The sequence below is a fragment of the Liolophura sinensis genome, chromosome 1 (genome assembly GCF_032854445.1).
Source record: "Liolophura sinensis isolate JHLJ2023 chromosome 1, CUHK_Ljap_v2, whole genome shotgun sequence".
NCBI classification, from domain to species: domain Eukaryota; kingdom Metazoa; phylum Mollusca; class Polyplacophora; order Chitonida; family Chitonidae; genus Liolophura; species Liolophura sinensis.
Genome location: NC_088295.1, coordinates 50,486,940 through 50,504,269, shown reverse-complemented (window position 1 = coordinate 50,504,269; position 17,330 = coordinate 50,486,940). Strand labels below are relative to the sequence as shown.

At 37.2% G+C, this 17,330-nt stretch overlaps 2 protein-coding genes across 2 annotated transcripts in view; both read right to left on the bottom strand.

Annotated features, from left to right (window-relative positions):
- The window catches only part of LOC135477456 (proto-oncogene tyrosine-protein kinase ROS-like), a 38,253-nt gene extending 35,751 nt beyond the window's left edge, over positions 1–2,502 (bottom strand). The window contains exons 1-3 of the mRNA XM_064757572.1: positions 2,075–2,502; positions 1,082–1,176; positions 230–654 (exon numbers count right to left, since the gene is read on the bottom strand). Of these exons, the coding sequence (XP_064613642.1) occupies positions 230–654; positions 1,082–1,176; positions 2,075–2,263 (709 nt within the window). The 5' untranslated portion in view covers positions 2,264–2,502. The remainder of the gene's footprint in view (positions 1–229; positions 655–1,081; positions 1,177–2,074) is intronic.
- A 1,742-nt stretch (positions 2,503–4,244) lies between these two features.
- On the bottom strand, positions 4,245–7,843 carry LOC135461822 (proto-oncogene tyrosine-protein kinase ROS-like). Its single transcript, XM_064739071.1, has 6 exons — positions 7,789–7,843; positions 7,183–7,406; positions 6,822–6,903; positions 6,104–6,403; positions 5,254–5,382; positions 4,245–4,276 (listed from the first exon to the last, which is right to left on the bottom strand). Exons 1-6 carry the CDS (start codon positions 7,820–7,822, stop codon positions 4,245–4,247), a joined length of 801 nt encoding a protein of 266 aa, XP_064595141.1. The 5' UTR covers positions 7,823–7,843.
- Positions 7,844–17,330: the final 9,487 nt, after the last annotated feature.

The following is a 17,330-nucleotide window of genomic DNA, read 5'->3' as shown; positions in this document are numbered from 1 at the left end:
TGCATGCTGATTATTATATATTACCACTAAAATCACTAAATTTTTAATTAGTGAAATCTTCAGCCAATAACATGTGGAAGGCCATGGTTTTCCAAGCGCTTTGTTCGGTTTCCTTCCACCAACATTCTGGCAACCACGGTACAAATGAAATATTCTTGAGTCCAGTGCAAAACACCAATGAAATAAATCTATAAAATATGTTAATAAATATAGAAATTCACTTGAATACCTGGTTTAGGCTGAGCAGACGGATGCAGCATGTTGAACCCACGGAAATGGTTCTCAAAGAAGGGCATGGAGTTGTGCCTGTAGGATTTCCGTCTTGGATCATATTCTTCCTGGAGTACTACGTTCCCATTGGTCCAGTAGAACAGTCCCTGATGGTAAACCATGCTGACCACGTGGTGGAAGTCAGGTCGTATCACATTAGGACGAATGTTACTGACATCGGAGCCATCCAAGAATGTCGCTAGCATGGTGTTCTGGGAATCATTTGGAAAGTACAACTGAATGTTCTGATAATCTATGGTAAACGAGGACAGCAGTTCGTTACGGATGATCAGCTTTCTCTTGGGTTTGTCTGTGCCATCCAAATCTGCCATATCCACACGGTACAGTCCATGACCCTCAGCAGCTATGGTAAAGTACAGAAACCTGCGGCCAGAACACAACGCTCAGTTTCAACACCATACTTATAATCACCATGTTATTCTTTAATCTCACTGTTTATAATATACACATACTAAGAGTTAGACCACTAAATGAATGCTTGCACTGCATTTCAGCGTGAATTTTGGCGTGTAAAAATGCACTTTCAAAAGTACAAAAAGATCTAATAATGATAATTCTGTTGCCAAAACTTAATGTTTTTTCTGATACGAAATTAAGCAAACTTATATTTAGAAAACCCTCTAAAGTGGCCCTATAAGATGAAAGAATCAATTAGAATCAAGAAAAATGCGTTGCTCTATCAAGAAATATGGTGAACTTCAGTTGAAATACAGTAATTGTCTAACAGGGATGGTGTATGCAAATCTTACACCAGCCATACCAGCTGTGACATGAAATGTACATGATTTACCCATTGATGGGATCCACCTTGATATCTGTTGGTGTCATGTCTAACCCATCCAGAGCTACTTGACAGTCTGTCTTCTCCACAGCACAGCGGTAAATCTACACGAGTAAGGTAGAAAGAGTGGGCAATCAAATACACAGACAAGCTTGTCATGTCAAGAACACTTAAGATAAGAACAACCATAATGGAAGCTTTAAAGGGATAAGTAAGGATTATGGTATATATAGCTGTGTCTGTCATGAGGAAGAGGTTATGACATCAATTCATTGATTTGATTTGACTGGCGTTTTACATCGTGCTCAAGAATATTTCACTTATGGTAGGAGAAAACAGGGCTCTGCCCAGGGAAACCCATGACCATCCGCAGGTTGTTGGCGGACCTTCCCGCACATGGCTAAAGTGGCAGACAGCAAGAGATAGATTCACAGCAACCACACTAGCATGCTAACCACCTCTTATAAATAAACAACAAATACAACTGGCTGATACTAAAAAAAATGTTTCTTCCTCTCCAACCCTAAGCGGGAAGGTCTGACAGTAACCTGCAGATGGTCGTGGGTTCCCCCCGGGCTCTGCCCGGTTTCCACCCACCATAATGCTGGCTGCCGTCACATAAGTGAAATATTCTTGAGTACGGCGTAAAACACCAATCAAATAAATAAATCAATCAATCGCAAATTTCAGGTTATATTATTTTGGTAGTGATGTCCCTTATGTTGTATGGCAATGATTACTACCTGTCATTCTTTCTTATTATTAAAGTCAGAATTTATATTATATTGCCTTGTATTATATTATATTACTTTGATAAGTTTTTACATCCAAACACTAATCAAGAAAACAACAAATTCATAGTTGAATTCGTGCTATTCAGTGACAGAGTCTGGTACAGGTGTTTGTCTAAACCCAACTGAACATACAGAAGTTGTTACAAATGGGTGTCACAGAGATTGACAATGGCCTGTCCCTGAAGTGTATCCCTGTACTGGTACTTACTTTATTCTGACTAACCACGTATATATCATCATTAAGCCAGTCCACGGTGAGGCTCTCCGGCTGAATCAGCATGGGGTAGACAGCAATCCTTAGTCTTTTGTCCCCCAGGGAAATCCTCATCACCTTACCCACACTATCTGACACAAACAACAGCTCCTTCTCCACATGTACTCCTATCCCTGTCAACATCCACACAACAACATCAACATCCACAACTCCATTGTTAAAAAAATACAATCTTTTTTTGGTTTCATGCTGAACTTTTTTTGGAAATACACTGTATACAAGTGTTATAATCTCTTGATGAAAACTCAGACAAAAATGCAGTTTTTCATAGGCTATTTTTTTTTGGCTTGTCTACTTTGTGCATTTTTGAGGAGCTTTTACATTTCGCAAAATCAATAAATATGGTTAAATGTTTCCCATCTATTTAGTATGATGTAAAAACTGCTAATAAGCGCACCCCCCCACCCTTCCAAAAGAACATAAGACTTATTTTATGACTTCTTTCACAGCCCTGCCATTTTCCTGACTCAGTAATCAAATATTTATGACGATGAGCTTGCACAAAATTTGTACAAAGGTAAAATATTTTACAGTTATCATAAAAGATAAAAATATGTCCTTCATAAGAAGACCACTGGAATTCTAAATAAAAAAAAAACAAACAAAATGTTATTTTATGATCCTCTCTTGAAGAGATATCAGAAATCTGAAAGCTCTTGTTCAACACTGCCAGTGTATGTTTGTTTTAGAAGTGGATCTAGCTTCAAGCATACAAAATACAATGGGAATGGTCAGAATTCAATGTGTTCAACTTAGATATGTAACACACATAAATTTTGTTAAAATTTTCGATTTCATAACAATATGAGAAGTTAATAAAATAATTTTGTTAACAGCTTGTTGTGAGTATAAACCGATGAAATATTAATGATATGAAAATGTGTAAATAAAACAATGCATCTACACAAATAAGTGTATGTAATGTAATGATCAGCACAAGGCCATGTTTGGTTATGAACAGTGAATAGCTTAAATGCTGGCATGCCTACACTTGCAAATGTATTTGCACTAGTTTTAAAGAGATGTATCTTCAACTTACAATGAACAACCAAACACTGTTTGTAATGTCTGTCAATACTGAAGAACTCTGCTTTCTAAAAGTTTGCCCCCCAAAAACCTCCAAGATTTAAAAGCCTGTTCTTCAAACTGATGCTGTTACAGCGTTTCAATATAAGTGCAAAGACTTCTGTCTTCTTACACCCTGTGATGGCCAAACACATCTTATTTTTTAATGGGGGAGGGGGGGGGGGAGTATACCTAATTAAATGGTACAGCCAATAGCTTGTATATGTTATGCTCTTCTAATGGGAGATAACCATGCACAGTAATCAAATGAGGACAGTGTTTGTGAGTGTGCTCAACTAGGACTTAATGGCTGTTTCACACCTTCAAGTGCTGATTATTGTTTACATAATCTTACTCTGGGATAAATATATATGTATATTTTTTTCAAAAATCAATTTCAATGTGAATGTGAATAAATGTGAATATGCTAGATCAAACCCTGGTACTATTCCCTGGGACAAACGCATTACATGTGTAATGCGGAGACAGTATACAGTCTGGTGACCGACACAAGTATGACAAGAACTAACCACAGTGAATTTAATTACCATGGAATTTTCTTTATGTGAAGCATGTAGAAAAGGCCGAGAGTACACTAATGAAGTGTGTTACAAAATACACTCATACAAATACGAAGAGTCAGTGTACATGCTGTAATGAGAGAAAGATACTGTGTATCAGCATAGCCCTAAACATGCATGAAATGAATGGAAAATGAGGCGCTTTTTTTTTTGCTTCCTCCCCACCACCTGCTTCAGAGAGCTTTTCATGTGCACACAAACACTGAAATAGAAAGCCCACGAAAAACAATGCCTAATGAATTTCAGTAAGGACCTTTACCAGATATCAAGACTCTCCAAACTGGTTATGACCTGTGATTTGGCTTTGATGCAAGGCATCAGTTTAGGGTCATTTCTCAATATGCTTTCACATGACAAATGAATATAAAATAATCAACACTGGGTGCAATTAAGCAAAGAGACATTGTTTTCTCCAAATGTGCTTTGCAAGAGAGCATAGAACTACATGTAAGATGTCTTCAATACTGCAACATGTTCTTGACAACAGATTCTAAAAGCAAAGAATTTGTAACAAATGACAATAATCTACACGTACTGGTAACCAACAACATGTACAAAAAGTTAAAATATAATGTACATGAAAAGAGCACGGAAGGAATTCTGGAATCCAGCTGAAAATGAACATGAACGATCAGAAAGAAAACTGAAATACGAACACAATTACATAACAAAGCCTGGTGAAAAACAACTTTCCAACGGCAAGCATATTATCACTACGGCCAACCACAACACGACAAGGCTCAATGATGAGAACTAGTTTGTGGGTTTCGATGATGATTTCTGCGTTACCTTTCTCGATATCTCCATTCTCATTTTGAAAGAGAATCTCAGCTCCTTGAGTAGGCAAAGTAAAGATTGGAAGAAAGCAAGAGAAAAGTCATAGTATTATAACAGAAAACTTGTAGGCTAACTCAACTCTATTTCACTTCCAATAAGGGCATAACACTGCCTTAGAATTCTTAAATGAGAAAAACTTTGTCTTGTACTACATGTGTGTATATTATTTAAATCATTACATAAAGATATGCAAATACAGCAATTTTTTCTACAATATTATAAACTATTATTTAGACTGTTTCTTTTTCAGGGCATGGGAGTGGTGAGAGTTACTGACACTGGAACGTCTAGTGTTAGTAAGGTTCTCACCCACTTCACCACCCTTTCAAAAATAACAAAGCAATACTGAAGACACTGTAGACCTAAATAGCCCCATTCAGCTAATCGGCGTGAGCTGTATTTTACCTAATAAATAAGACATAACTGAACATTGGATCAACATCTTTTGTACTGGAACTCATCACCTCACTGGTGAAATATTGGAGTGGCACCTCTATACTGCATATACGTGTTGTAGTAACACCCTAACACAACAAGGGTTGACACAGGAACATGTTTCATTGATTTACACATTGGATTTGTTTGGAGTTACAGCACAAGAGAGTTGGGGGTTAGATGGTCATGGCTTACCTGTCATGAGTATACTAGTATTCTGGTCCTTGTGTAGGGTGACAGACTGAGACTGTAGGCTGATCAGACTCTGCCTTAGCACCATGTTATCTGCCCCCAGGATCAAGTAGGGAGTCTCTCTTTGAGATACTGTCAACACAAACAACACATCACTGAGTAAGGGTGGGTGCACCTGTACAACTTACCTTTATAATGTACACTGGAGAAAATTTACATAATGAAACATGAATACAAAAGTCCAGGTATTCAGATTTATACAAAAAAGACAAACATTTCCTTATTGTGCAACATGGCAAATATGTTTACAGCAGCAGTTCAGTTAGTTTACTGATGTTAATCAAGTTTTGTTAATCAAGTTTTGTTAATTTTATTATTCGCAGAAAACGGGAGTGACAAACACAGAGAACAGCTGGCACAACACAAATGTTAATGACACTCTTACAAGTAAGCATTTCCATGACTACCCTAAATGACCATAAATTTCATCCCTGACTAAATTCCAGATTCTGGGAGTTCTAGTGATTTTAGAAAGGTGTTTTGAGGTTTGCTTGGAACATGGGATGATATTCCACTGGAAAACTGAAAAATTTCAGTTCCAAAACAAATTATGTGACATTTATTTACCTCTAAAAATGCACTTTTGTGTACGAAATTTGAGGTCATTTAGGGTACTTTACCTTACAAAAGTGTTAACACAGAAGCCTTATCAAATTATGGCTGATATATCTCCCACAGGGCTTTTTGTTTTTACAAACAACACTATTATGAGGAGTTGGAGTGAAAATGAAGTAATTAAAAGAGAATCAGATTGTATCTATGATGAACATTGTCTTACATAAATAAGTCTTACGATTGCCGGGGTTGGGTGTGGTTATGTTCTTCATCACGGCTGGCCCCTCCCCCAGCAGGTTTCTGGCTGACAGGGACAGGGTGTAGAGGGTGGAAGGCTGTAGCTGGGCAAATGTCCAGCTGGTGGAGTTAGCGGGTACCTCCTTAGTGACAGAGCGCAGACGGTCTCTGTTGTATGGGACGGCCTCCACCTTGTACACTAGTAATGGCCCGTTTGGCCTGTGGGGTGGCGTCCAGCTAATGGAAATCACAGTCGGGGACGGGGTCGTCAAGCTGGTTATTTGAGGAGCATCCCCTGGGGCTAGTGATATTAAAATTGAAAATTTAATACTGAACTGACATAATCCTGCATATGGTTTGATTGCTATATATTGTGATGCCAAATAATTTTTCACAAATAAAATGATTATTAGTTTTGTGGTGGTGGGCGGTGGGCAACTGGTGTACTTAGGGGTAAACTGACCTTTGGCAATCTTTGGCAAAAATTAACACATTATACAGAAAAAGTAAATATAAATATTTACACCAATTACACACAAAAAAAATAAAAAATAAAAAAATAATAGTGGATGAATTCAATTAATCGTAGTACAAGACAGTTAACCGTCTTACAGAAGACCACGAGAAATTTTTTCCTCCTTGACATCAAGGTGGACAACTCTTTCCAGGTGAACTTATTATCTCCCCTTACAATAACACTGAGAAAGACTGAAACGTACCTCCATATGCTTTTGTTGTAATTGGGAAACTCTCATTTGACTCTAGAAAAGTATTTTTTGCTATAACTGCTAAAACTCTAAACTGAAATACAGAAACAAATGTTACATGAGTGCATATGTCACACATAAAAAGGTCTCAAATTTATGGGTAAAGTGTTACTTAAATGTTGTAGAACCAAAAAATAAGTTTTTATTCATATTTTTGAAGAGAGAATCTTTTTCTGCATTTTTCTTCAACAATGCATGAACTTTATATGGTAAAGTGAGATTCCAAGAAAACTATTACTTTACTATTACATGTAGTCAAACCCATATACACAAATTGTTGAACTCTAAACTCTAAGCAGCAGTACATTTTTACCTGATATGTTGTAAACGGCTGTAAATTTGTCACAGAAATATGCTGCTTGGAAATAAACTCTGATTGGTTGAATATTGCCCAATCAGAGGACATATCAACATTTTTCACTTGTAAAAGATAGGTGACATTGGGCAGGATTTTAGATTCCCACTTGAGCTGGACAGATGACTCAGTTTCAGTGTCTCGTATTAACACAGGCCTGACCATCAATGGGGACAGGATATCTACAACAAAATATCAAAAACATTCAACATAATTCTACATTTTTCCTGGGAATGGGGATTGGGAGTAATAACTATACATTATATGCTTTCATGTATATAAACTAAAATATATCCCATGTTCTTCTTCAACACCCTTTTGAACATGTCACAAATTTTCACTTATAATAAACCTCGTGACTTAATGTCAGTAATCTTTCTCTCACATTTGCTTTTATTTCCTTTTCTTCTGTTCAAATTTTTGTTCAAACAAATAAAAAGTCATCCCATTGACATAGCTGTTGGAAGCTACAAAAGAAATATGACAGAGATTCAACTTACTGTTACTAGTGCAAGAAGGAAAACATTTCCAAAAAAGAAACGGACTGAGAAAAGTTTTTTTAACCTGTCATTTCTTGAGCATAGATATCCACTGCCATGTTGCATCCCTGTATGCATGACTGCCTCTGAAATATCAAAATATCACAAAATATTTAGCATCCAGAACTGAATGATTCACCTAGGTGTCAATCCACATCTTTTAAAATGGAAGTTCAACTCAGGTTCTCTCTTAGACTTAAAACAATGACTACAATTTACTTTTAGGATTGAAAGTTGTAATAATAGATAATTATCCGTGTTGACAGGATAACTTTCCAGCATGGAGATGTGCAAGATTTGAGACATCAGTATAACAGGGTTGAAAACACAGAGAATGTAGAGTGTCAATCTAAAATAAATACACGTAGCTTTCAAGAAAACAGGAAACATTACTGGTGTCAAATTATTTTTAAGAAGTGTCAAAAAATAAACAGGTGAATGGGAAAGTCACTAGACAAATATCACCATACATATGTGTATACTACATAGATGAGCTCTTCTGAGTTGGCTTGGGTGTTAAATGTCTGCTTCAACTTATTACTTTGATGATTTCATGATGGTGTCTCCTTGTAGTGAACTGGACTAAAATCCAACTTGTTTAAAATTCTGCCTCACTGAAATGCTATGCTATAAACACCGTGCAGGAGACTCTATCTCTATCTCTATCTCACAGTGAAATAATAGAGCGGCCAGACTTATCCACATATACTAAGAGTCCCAAGAATGCTGACTCAGGATTTATTTATTTATTTGAATGTTTCACGCCATACTCAAGAATATTTTAATTACAAGACGACAGCCAGCATTATGGTGGGAGCAATTAACCAGACAGAGCCCAGGCGAAACCTACAACAATCAGGAGGTTGCTGGCAGACTTTCCCATGTTTGGCCATAGAAGAAGCCAGGATGAGCCACATTGGTGACAGGCTACAGAGTAATTCATTGCACCACGCTGGCACTCTGACATGCTACCTACATGTGCCTCAGCCACGCAGACTCCCCCGCCTCAGGATTGGTCGTGGGTTCTACCCTGCAATGTTGCTGTATAAATGTAACTGGCCACATTGTCCGAACTCCCCAAAAAGTCGGAGAAAATTCTACAATTGGATGAGACATTGACATCCTCCCAAAGAAACGAAATGGATGCCAATTTCTTACTTTACATCACTTGTAAGATAGACGTAATTTCATTAAGCTTCTGCGCATTTTACTTGGAACCACTTTCCAGAGGTCTTTCGTTTTTTTTTTGTTTTTTTTTCAGAAATGAGTGTCTACTGCGGCATAGTTAATCATGGTTCTGAGACTATCAGAAGAATCAATAGGACATCTCCAAAACACTGGTGGATTTGGTGTCTGCGTTTTCCTGTCTGCTGGCGAAACTCTTACGCACAAAATGAACGATATCAAGCTGTTTGCCTTGGCAGCAAGGATTATTGACTATCACCGGAGAAATCAAGAAAGATTCATCCATTTCAACTGGTCAATAAAGAGGTCAAGCGCAGATAACTGCTACCATCATCAGCCTCATATGCCAAATACTTCTGTACTAAACCGACACCTCTAACGGGAATGTGGTTTTATCAATAATTCCTCCCAGCAGAGTTTTGAGTGTCTTATATGTATAGGAAAAAAAGAAATCATATCTTTGGGAACTTCAAAAACATATGGCAAAACATATGTTTACATGAATGTTTTCTTTTTTTTGTTTTTTGTAATTTTTTTTTTCTTTTTCTTTACCAGAAAAATATCATACTGTGCCAAGTCTCATTTCCAAAGCAAAATAAACATGGTGACACATACAGTCAGAAGTACAATATAAATAATGCCATGAACAACTACTAAGAAAAAAATCAGAAGCTCAAAAAGCTATTTCCCTAAAGTACAATAGCATTCAGCGTATAGTATGCTGGATTAGCTCTGGTAATTAAAAGAGCTCAACTTGAGGCGATTTCATTACATTTTCCTGACATCAAAAGCAACTACACAATGCTCTACCTAGCTACTAGAACATTAATGATGGTCCCTTTGTACTAGACATCTGGCACTCTACCCCCAACATCAACTATAAAGGCAAGAGTGCAATCAACTGTTAACTAAGCTGTGAGATGTAAACATAATCAGGGAAAGCTGGTAGACATGTATGTACACTGTACTCACCTGGGCAGAACTATGATAAATTTTCTCAGAAAACCAGGTAAATAATGGAGGATGTAAAACTGTTATGGGCACTATTAAAGTGTACAGTACATACAACACCAATCCTGAAGTTTGCTCCGTCTCATTCAGAGGTCAGTTGTGAACCGGTGTGTTGCAAGTTGATATACATATACCATGCTGAAATCTTAATTTATTATTGGATTTTTTATTTTTTATTGGATTGTTATCTCTCTTGGATGATGGCTGTCAGTTGTGGGTGGAGCCAAGCAATGTGCATACAGGTATATGGGTGGAGCCAAGCAATGTGCATACAAGTACATGGGTGGAGCCAAGCAATGTGCATACAGGTATATGGGTGGAGCCAAGCAATGTGCCTACAGGTATATGGGTGGAGCCAAGCAATGTGCATACAGGTATATGGGTGGAGCCAAACAATGTGCATACAGGTGTATGGGTGGAGCCAAGCAATGTGCATACAGGTGTATGGGTGGAACCCAGCAATGCGCATACAGGTGTATGGGTGGAGCCCAGCAATGTGCATACAGGTGTATGGGTGGAGCCCAGCAATGTGCATACAGGTGTATGGGTGGAGCCCAGCAATGTGCATACAGGTGTATGGGTGGAGCCCAGCAATGTGTATACAAGTGTATGGGTGGAGCCCAGCAATGTGCATACAGGTGTATGGGTGGAGCCCAGCAATGTGCATACAGGTCTATGGGTGGAGCCAAGCAATGTGCATACAGGTACATGTGTACTCAAACACTTTGACAATGCAGAAATGAAAACAACCATTGAACTGAAAGGCGTTTATTATCAGCTGAGAAACTACAGAGGAATATTACCCTGATCAGAACACGTCTTTACTGCTAACAAATGTTATGTTTGTCTTGATATTTTATTTTTTGCCTGAATTATACAAAAGCTCCACTGTTTTCCATAATATGCGTTTTGATGGTGTGACAGTCTACATACATGTGGGTGAACACATATCTTAATGCTGATGTTATGCTAACACTAAATCAAATTCAGCCCTGAATAAAGTTAACACTAGACTTACATCTTAATAAACATATGAAAGTGTAAACATATCCAAAGTGGACCTAACATTTTACTTCAGCATGCTTTCTAATACACAAAAGAGACATGAAGGTGAGGAATTTTGTAGATTATGGTTATTAACATGCACATCAGGCATGACTGATGGAACATGCCCCTTGTACTACTGTGTTTCGCATGCATAAAAAATCTGAGCTCAATACATGTAGTATTTTGTAAGATATCACCCTTAACATTGCTTCCGCTGTTCTTGGACACTGATGCCGATGTTTGGGGCATACATGTATAACACTAGCTACATGTATGTGGTACTTTGTACAAGCAACCTAATAAAAAGCAACAATGACATCAGGAAGAGCCTCAACCTTGTCCAGCCTGATATTTACCTCAATGGAGGCGGCATTCCCACGAGAAGTCTTGTTTGACTGAAAGAAAAAAGAATAATTCAGGCTCAGTTCCAGGGGAAGTTTAGGTCACATCAATCAAACCAGTCCAACAATGCCCCATTTAGCAGAGATGGTTTTGGAATATGAAAGTATCAATGCTCAAATAATGAGTTTTAAAGCTTTACATACTTAAGTTGTAAAGTTAAAAGTATGGGGGGTGGGGGGCTATGTACAGAAGCTGATTTAATACAACATACAGACTTGTAACAATTTGACAAATCTAGGACAGGCTGAAATTTATTTATTTATTTACAAATTGGTCACATATCAAAATTTGTCCATTTATATGATGGTTGTCAGGTATATACATAGGTGGTCTGGAGAAAGCCGGCTGATTGAAATAAGTCAACTTTGGGTGATCACAGCATGTTTTTTTTTTTTCATTTTCACAGATTTTTGTATAAATGCCATAACAGAAATTTCTGGTGCACAATCTTTGTAAGAAAGAATATGATTATAATGTTTACACACATGAAATAAACATAGACCCTTCTGTAACATTGTGTTGTGCAGGCATTCTCCGATGTGGTCAGAAAAAGAAGGAAATGGCATGTTAACAAATGCATGTGCACAATCCCACCAGTGTACTTATTTTTCATGTATTACTGCTCATGTCTTACTGCTCATATTACTGCTTACTTCTCATGTACTACTGCTCATATTACTGCTTACTGCTCATGTATTATTGCTCATATTACTGCTTACTGCTCATGTATTATTGCTCATATTACTGCTCATATCTTGCTGCTCATATTACTGCTTACTGCTCATGTATTACTGCTCATATTACTGCTTACTGCTCATGTATTACGGCTCATATTACTGCTTACTGCTCATGTATTACGGCTCATATTACTGCTTACTGCTCATGTATTATTGCTCATATTACTGCTCATGTCTTGCTGCTCATATTACTGCTTACTGCTCATGAATTACTGCTTACTGCTCATGTATTACTGCTCATATTACTGCTAACTGCTCAAATTACTGCTTACTGCTCATGTATTACTGCTCATATTACTGCTTACTGCTCATATCTTTGTTTCCTGCTGTCTCTGTCCATATAGTTGTAATGTCATGTTATCTCACAAGTGAATAATCATTTCAAAAAAAAACAAAAAAACAAAAACAATTATAACTTTAAATCTTAAAGTAAAAAGAGGACAATATCAATACATTTTACATCTTCCCTCTATGTACAGTGATGGATGGGAGCTTCAATGTCTATTGATTGCTTGACAAAAATTGGTACGGCTGGACGGCCTAAGCTCATATTTCAGCACAGTAAGAGTTAAAGGATCTCTTTTCCACTCGGTGTAATAATATAATAATTGTCCAGCACAGGTTGTGTGAGCCCTCCCCTTGGCCCTAAGCCATTGGCCCACAACTAACTGGTCACAAATGCCTTCATTCAATTAGCTCCACCCCGGCAGTTCCCTACAAATCCCTCCGTCTGCTCTCTAATTATTTCCACTTAACTCAAATAAATGGCTCCTGACTTGACCTATTCAGGCAGCCGTGAAAATTGACTTCCTTCCCGGAGTGCTTTGAGCCTCTCATTCCAAGAAGATAAGCACAGATCATAATGTATTTATGAATATTTCTTCGTGACTTTCTTGATCATAGGCAAACATTTGCAGAAACAACCTTAGTTTATCATTACAAAGATTTTTATCCATTCATTGCAAATCTGTACAAAAACGAGAGAAGAAAATTGTAAAATGATATATGTATGTTACATAAGAAATGCTTTCCCAGTGAAGGCATATGATAGATATCCAATGAAGAGCTATCAGGCACTAAACAATAAAGCAATCAATAATGTTTTATACTGGAATCTTTTCTCTATTTGTTGTTCCAAATCTTGTAAATAGTATGTACATGTAAAGTACATAATAACTAATGCCTCTTTAATAGCTCTAGATATCGGTATTTAATAAAATAATTAGCTTTCAAATCGAATGACTTTCTTGGCGATTATTATTTCAGATTATTAAGCTAATGAGACTTTTTTTTTTAACAAAAAAAAGTGTTTCAGTTCTTTGAAGTGTGATACTGTTTGGTGAATCGCTTAATCACATTTACAAAAATTAATATGGCCACTAAACTAATTAAGAGATACTGTAGGGTACAGAATTGCATATGCATGGAGAATAGAGCGGTCCATATACCCGTGAGGCCTCTCGTCTGCTTTTTCCCTAGACCCCATCCTCACCCCCTAGACCCCATCCTCACCCCTTTTCACTCCACCCAGCTATAACACTCACATCAATCAGATGAAATAAATGATTTGTTTCTTCACAATGAATTAATCATAATGGAAATGCTCATGGACATAAAAGGCCTGATAATGCTTACTGTCTATCCACCTCCCGAAAAACCCCACCCCTCTCTGTGCAGTTGTTCCCAATAGCCTAACCCCCTCCATTGCCAGTTTTGCGCCCCCGTTAACAACAGCTTTCCAATAAGTGGATAAGATGAAGTGCCATCCTCTCTGATGATATCGACGAGTCAGGGCTGCTTCACCCTTCTGGAGCCGGGACGAGCCTAAGCAGCCTGATTATTGTGACCGCTACACTACTGCTCCAGTACGCTACTACCTGCCCAAACACTAATATCAATAATTCAAAGCTTTGCCGACCGCCTGGTCCCTCTAAGGCCTGGGAACAAACTATTGGGGCTAGGATTGTGCCTGTTGTCAAATCTCTGCCCACAACTCTATGCCATGCCACAGACTTAAATCCCACAAGAAGATCTTCCTTCGCTAACTCCCTAGTCAAAGCAAGTTCTCACCGAAATCTTTTCTTAAACTCTACTCCTTAACATTGGACATTCATGACGAGGCTGTAACAAAAAAATAAAGAAAAACAAAAAAGAACTAGAGGCAAATAAGACGTGGAAAATCCTCTCCATCTTACACGTACATTTGAATTCAGAGCTCCTCAATTTTGTATTTGTGTAAAACCCTTTTCTTCACATTCAAACAAACTGTCCAGTGGTTTACCGAATGTTCTCAGCACAGGTTGACAATAACCTTTTGTTAACCTGGCGCAGTTAGTGAAGAGTTTAAACAGGTCACCCTTATCAACTGTCATGAGCATAAACAGAATTACTATCACTCAGTGATTTTTAAAAAAACAAGATTTCTTGTTGTGACTGTTATCAAAAATAATATACTAGTACACAGGTACTTTAAGACACGTGTATACACTGACACTTAATTATCTGTTGTATGTTGGAAATGTTTTAATAAGCAAGCAGGTTTTGATACTGTATATTTTTAAATGTTCTAAAAAAAATGCTAGTTGGTGATCGGTGAATTCTCATTGGGGTAGAAGTGGGTTATCGGGAGAAAATCATGTCATGGTAGTTTTTTTCTTTTTTTTTTTCTTTTTTTGAATACATATACTGGCTTCCTTTCCAGTCGTATTTGGGATAATCTGCCAGCAAATTGTACAAATGACTCATGGGCTAATTACTGTTCAATAATGACAAACACAGTGAGCACCAGTCAGTATAAAGCAGCATTTCTTCAACTGAAGTTTATTTAATCTCATGAGTGATAATTTAAATCTGCAATAACTGAGATATCAAATTTTTAGCGCCACTTGTTGTGATAAAATAACAGGAGCATAGTCTCTGAAGGCCTACAATGAAGTGCTTAATGACAGCAATGCTCCAAGGATGAAATAAATGGTATCAGAAAAAATTAACTGACAATCAATAATGTGGCTAAGCATCGGAATCACTGACAAATGACAAGATGGGAATTTTGTCCACAAGGATAATGATGTCTCCCTCAGCTGCCTCAAGCAATAAGGAAGGATGTCACACGAAACAGAAGAACATTTTCTTAAACTGAATAGTTCTGCCACTAGAGTGAGTGATTGAGTGATTGAGTGCTTGGGGTTTAACGTCGTACTTAACAATTTTTCAGTCATATGATGTCGATTCTGCCACTAGAGAGCTACAGTGTAGTAAAAGCAGTTACTTTAACTGGAGGGCTTGACTAACAAAAAAATATATGTACTCACAACTTGCTATTTTTTTTTAAAAAAAGGCAACATTTGGTGTCATTAATTGGTTGAAATCTATTGCCAATTTTATTTTGTGCCTAATATACACCAGTTTTTTTTTGTTTTTTTTTAATGAGAGTGCAATATTATCTGAAACTTTCAACACATTATTCCTTTTTTAGTTTTATTGTCACTATTTGTTAGAAGAAATAAACTAAGCAAAGGTTATATCTATCAATTTAGTGTTCGTACCTGTAGACTAACTGGAGGTAGACAATTTATTTAGGACTGGTCTACTATAAACCTAACAGGTCTACCCTCTCACGCGGGCCACACTTGTTCTTAACAGAACAAATCAATCACTCATGGATAACGACCCTTTAATTATTATCCAGATTTCAATGCTGATACTAGTATCGTTATCATCTGTCCTTACCTGTGTATTCCTATAGGCCCCAAAATCATATAAATCAGCTGTTTTATACTTACACACTGTGAATTGCAGCCCAGCTGTATGGCTTCTCTGTACACCCCACAACCAGTAACACACTGAAAAGACAGAAAAAACACAAAAAGCTGTAAAACACATATTTACATCACACAAACAGTAACACACTGAAAAAGACAGAAAACATCACCTGTGTAAAGAACTTATTGCATACCTACAACACAGAGCCCGTAGCACACTGAAAGCACAGAAAAACACAAAAACCTATATAACACATATTTGCACCACACAACCAGTAGCACACTGAAAACACAGAATAACACAAAAAGCTGTATGACACACATTTATGCCACGCAACCAGTAACACACTGAAAACACCAAAAAAAAAAACACAAAAAGCTGTATAACACACATTTACACCACACAACCAGTAACACACTGAAAACAAAGTGAAAACACAAAAAGCTGTATAACACACATTTACAACACACAACCAGTAATACACTGAAAAGAAACAAAGACGTCACCTGTATATCACAAACTCCCAACACGCAACCAGTAATACACTGAAAAAACACCATAACCTGCTCAATATAACCACTAATTAAGCATAACACAGCTTTGAACAAATATCAGTTTGTTGACAGGGGATATCGATGTACATGTAGTAAGCAAACTATCCTAGATAACTGTATAACACAGTTATTCCCTTTATTTTCAATCAAAGCACATGTAATCAAATTAAGATCAAGTGGTATAATTTTAGGTAAGGTGACAGGGTAAGGCAGACAGATAAGGTTTGTTTAACGTTGTTTGCCACTCTCAGATTAGCTTGATCGTTCTGGACTAGGTCACTTCAGAATTCCAGCCCTTCACCAATCAAAGAAATAAAATAAATATAATAAAACCTGGTTTGAATACCCACCCAGTCTATTATTTTTCACTGGTTTTTATTTCAGTCTTCATAATGATACCAAAACATATTCATTTTGTCAAGGGGACATTAATGAATCCATGGATATTTACAGCTCCCTTTAGAATTCTTTTAAACCACTCCAATACCAAACAGGTCTCAGTCAGAAATGAGAGATAATATTTGACAGGGTCATGTATCTGTAAACAGATCTAGCTGTGAAATTCTTGCACACCAATAGCTGTACTGTAGAGTCAGGTTATAGCCCTGACATATAGCCCCAAGGTGTTGACAAATTAATTGAAAAATATTCCCACCAGCAGGTTTGTGCAAGGCTTGAGTTACTGGCTCCATGGAATGCTTTAATTCTTCAATTTCAACGTGCTAATGTGCGTAATGTTTATGACACTTATTGTATGCATCCAAACTGGATAAATGATGATTGAAAACTTTTATCTTCACCAAATATAACAACAGACTGTAATCTAATCAACTTAAGTTAATTTTTTATTTTTTTTTTCCATGTATCTG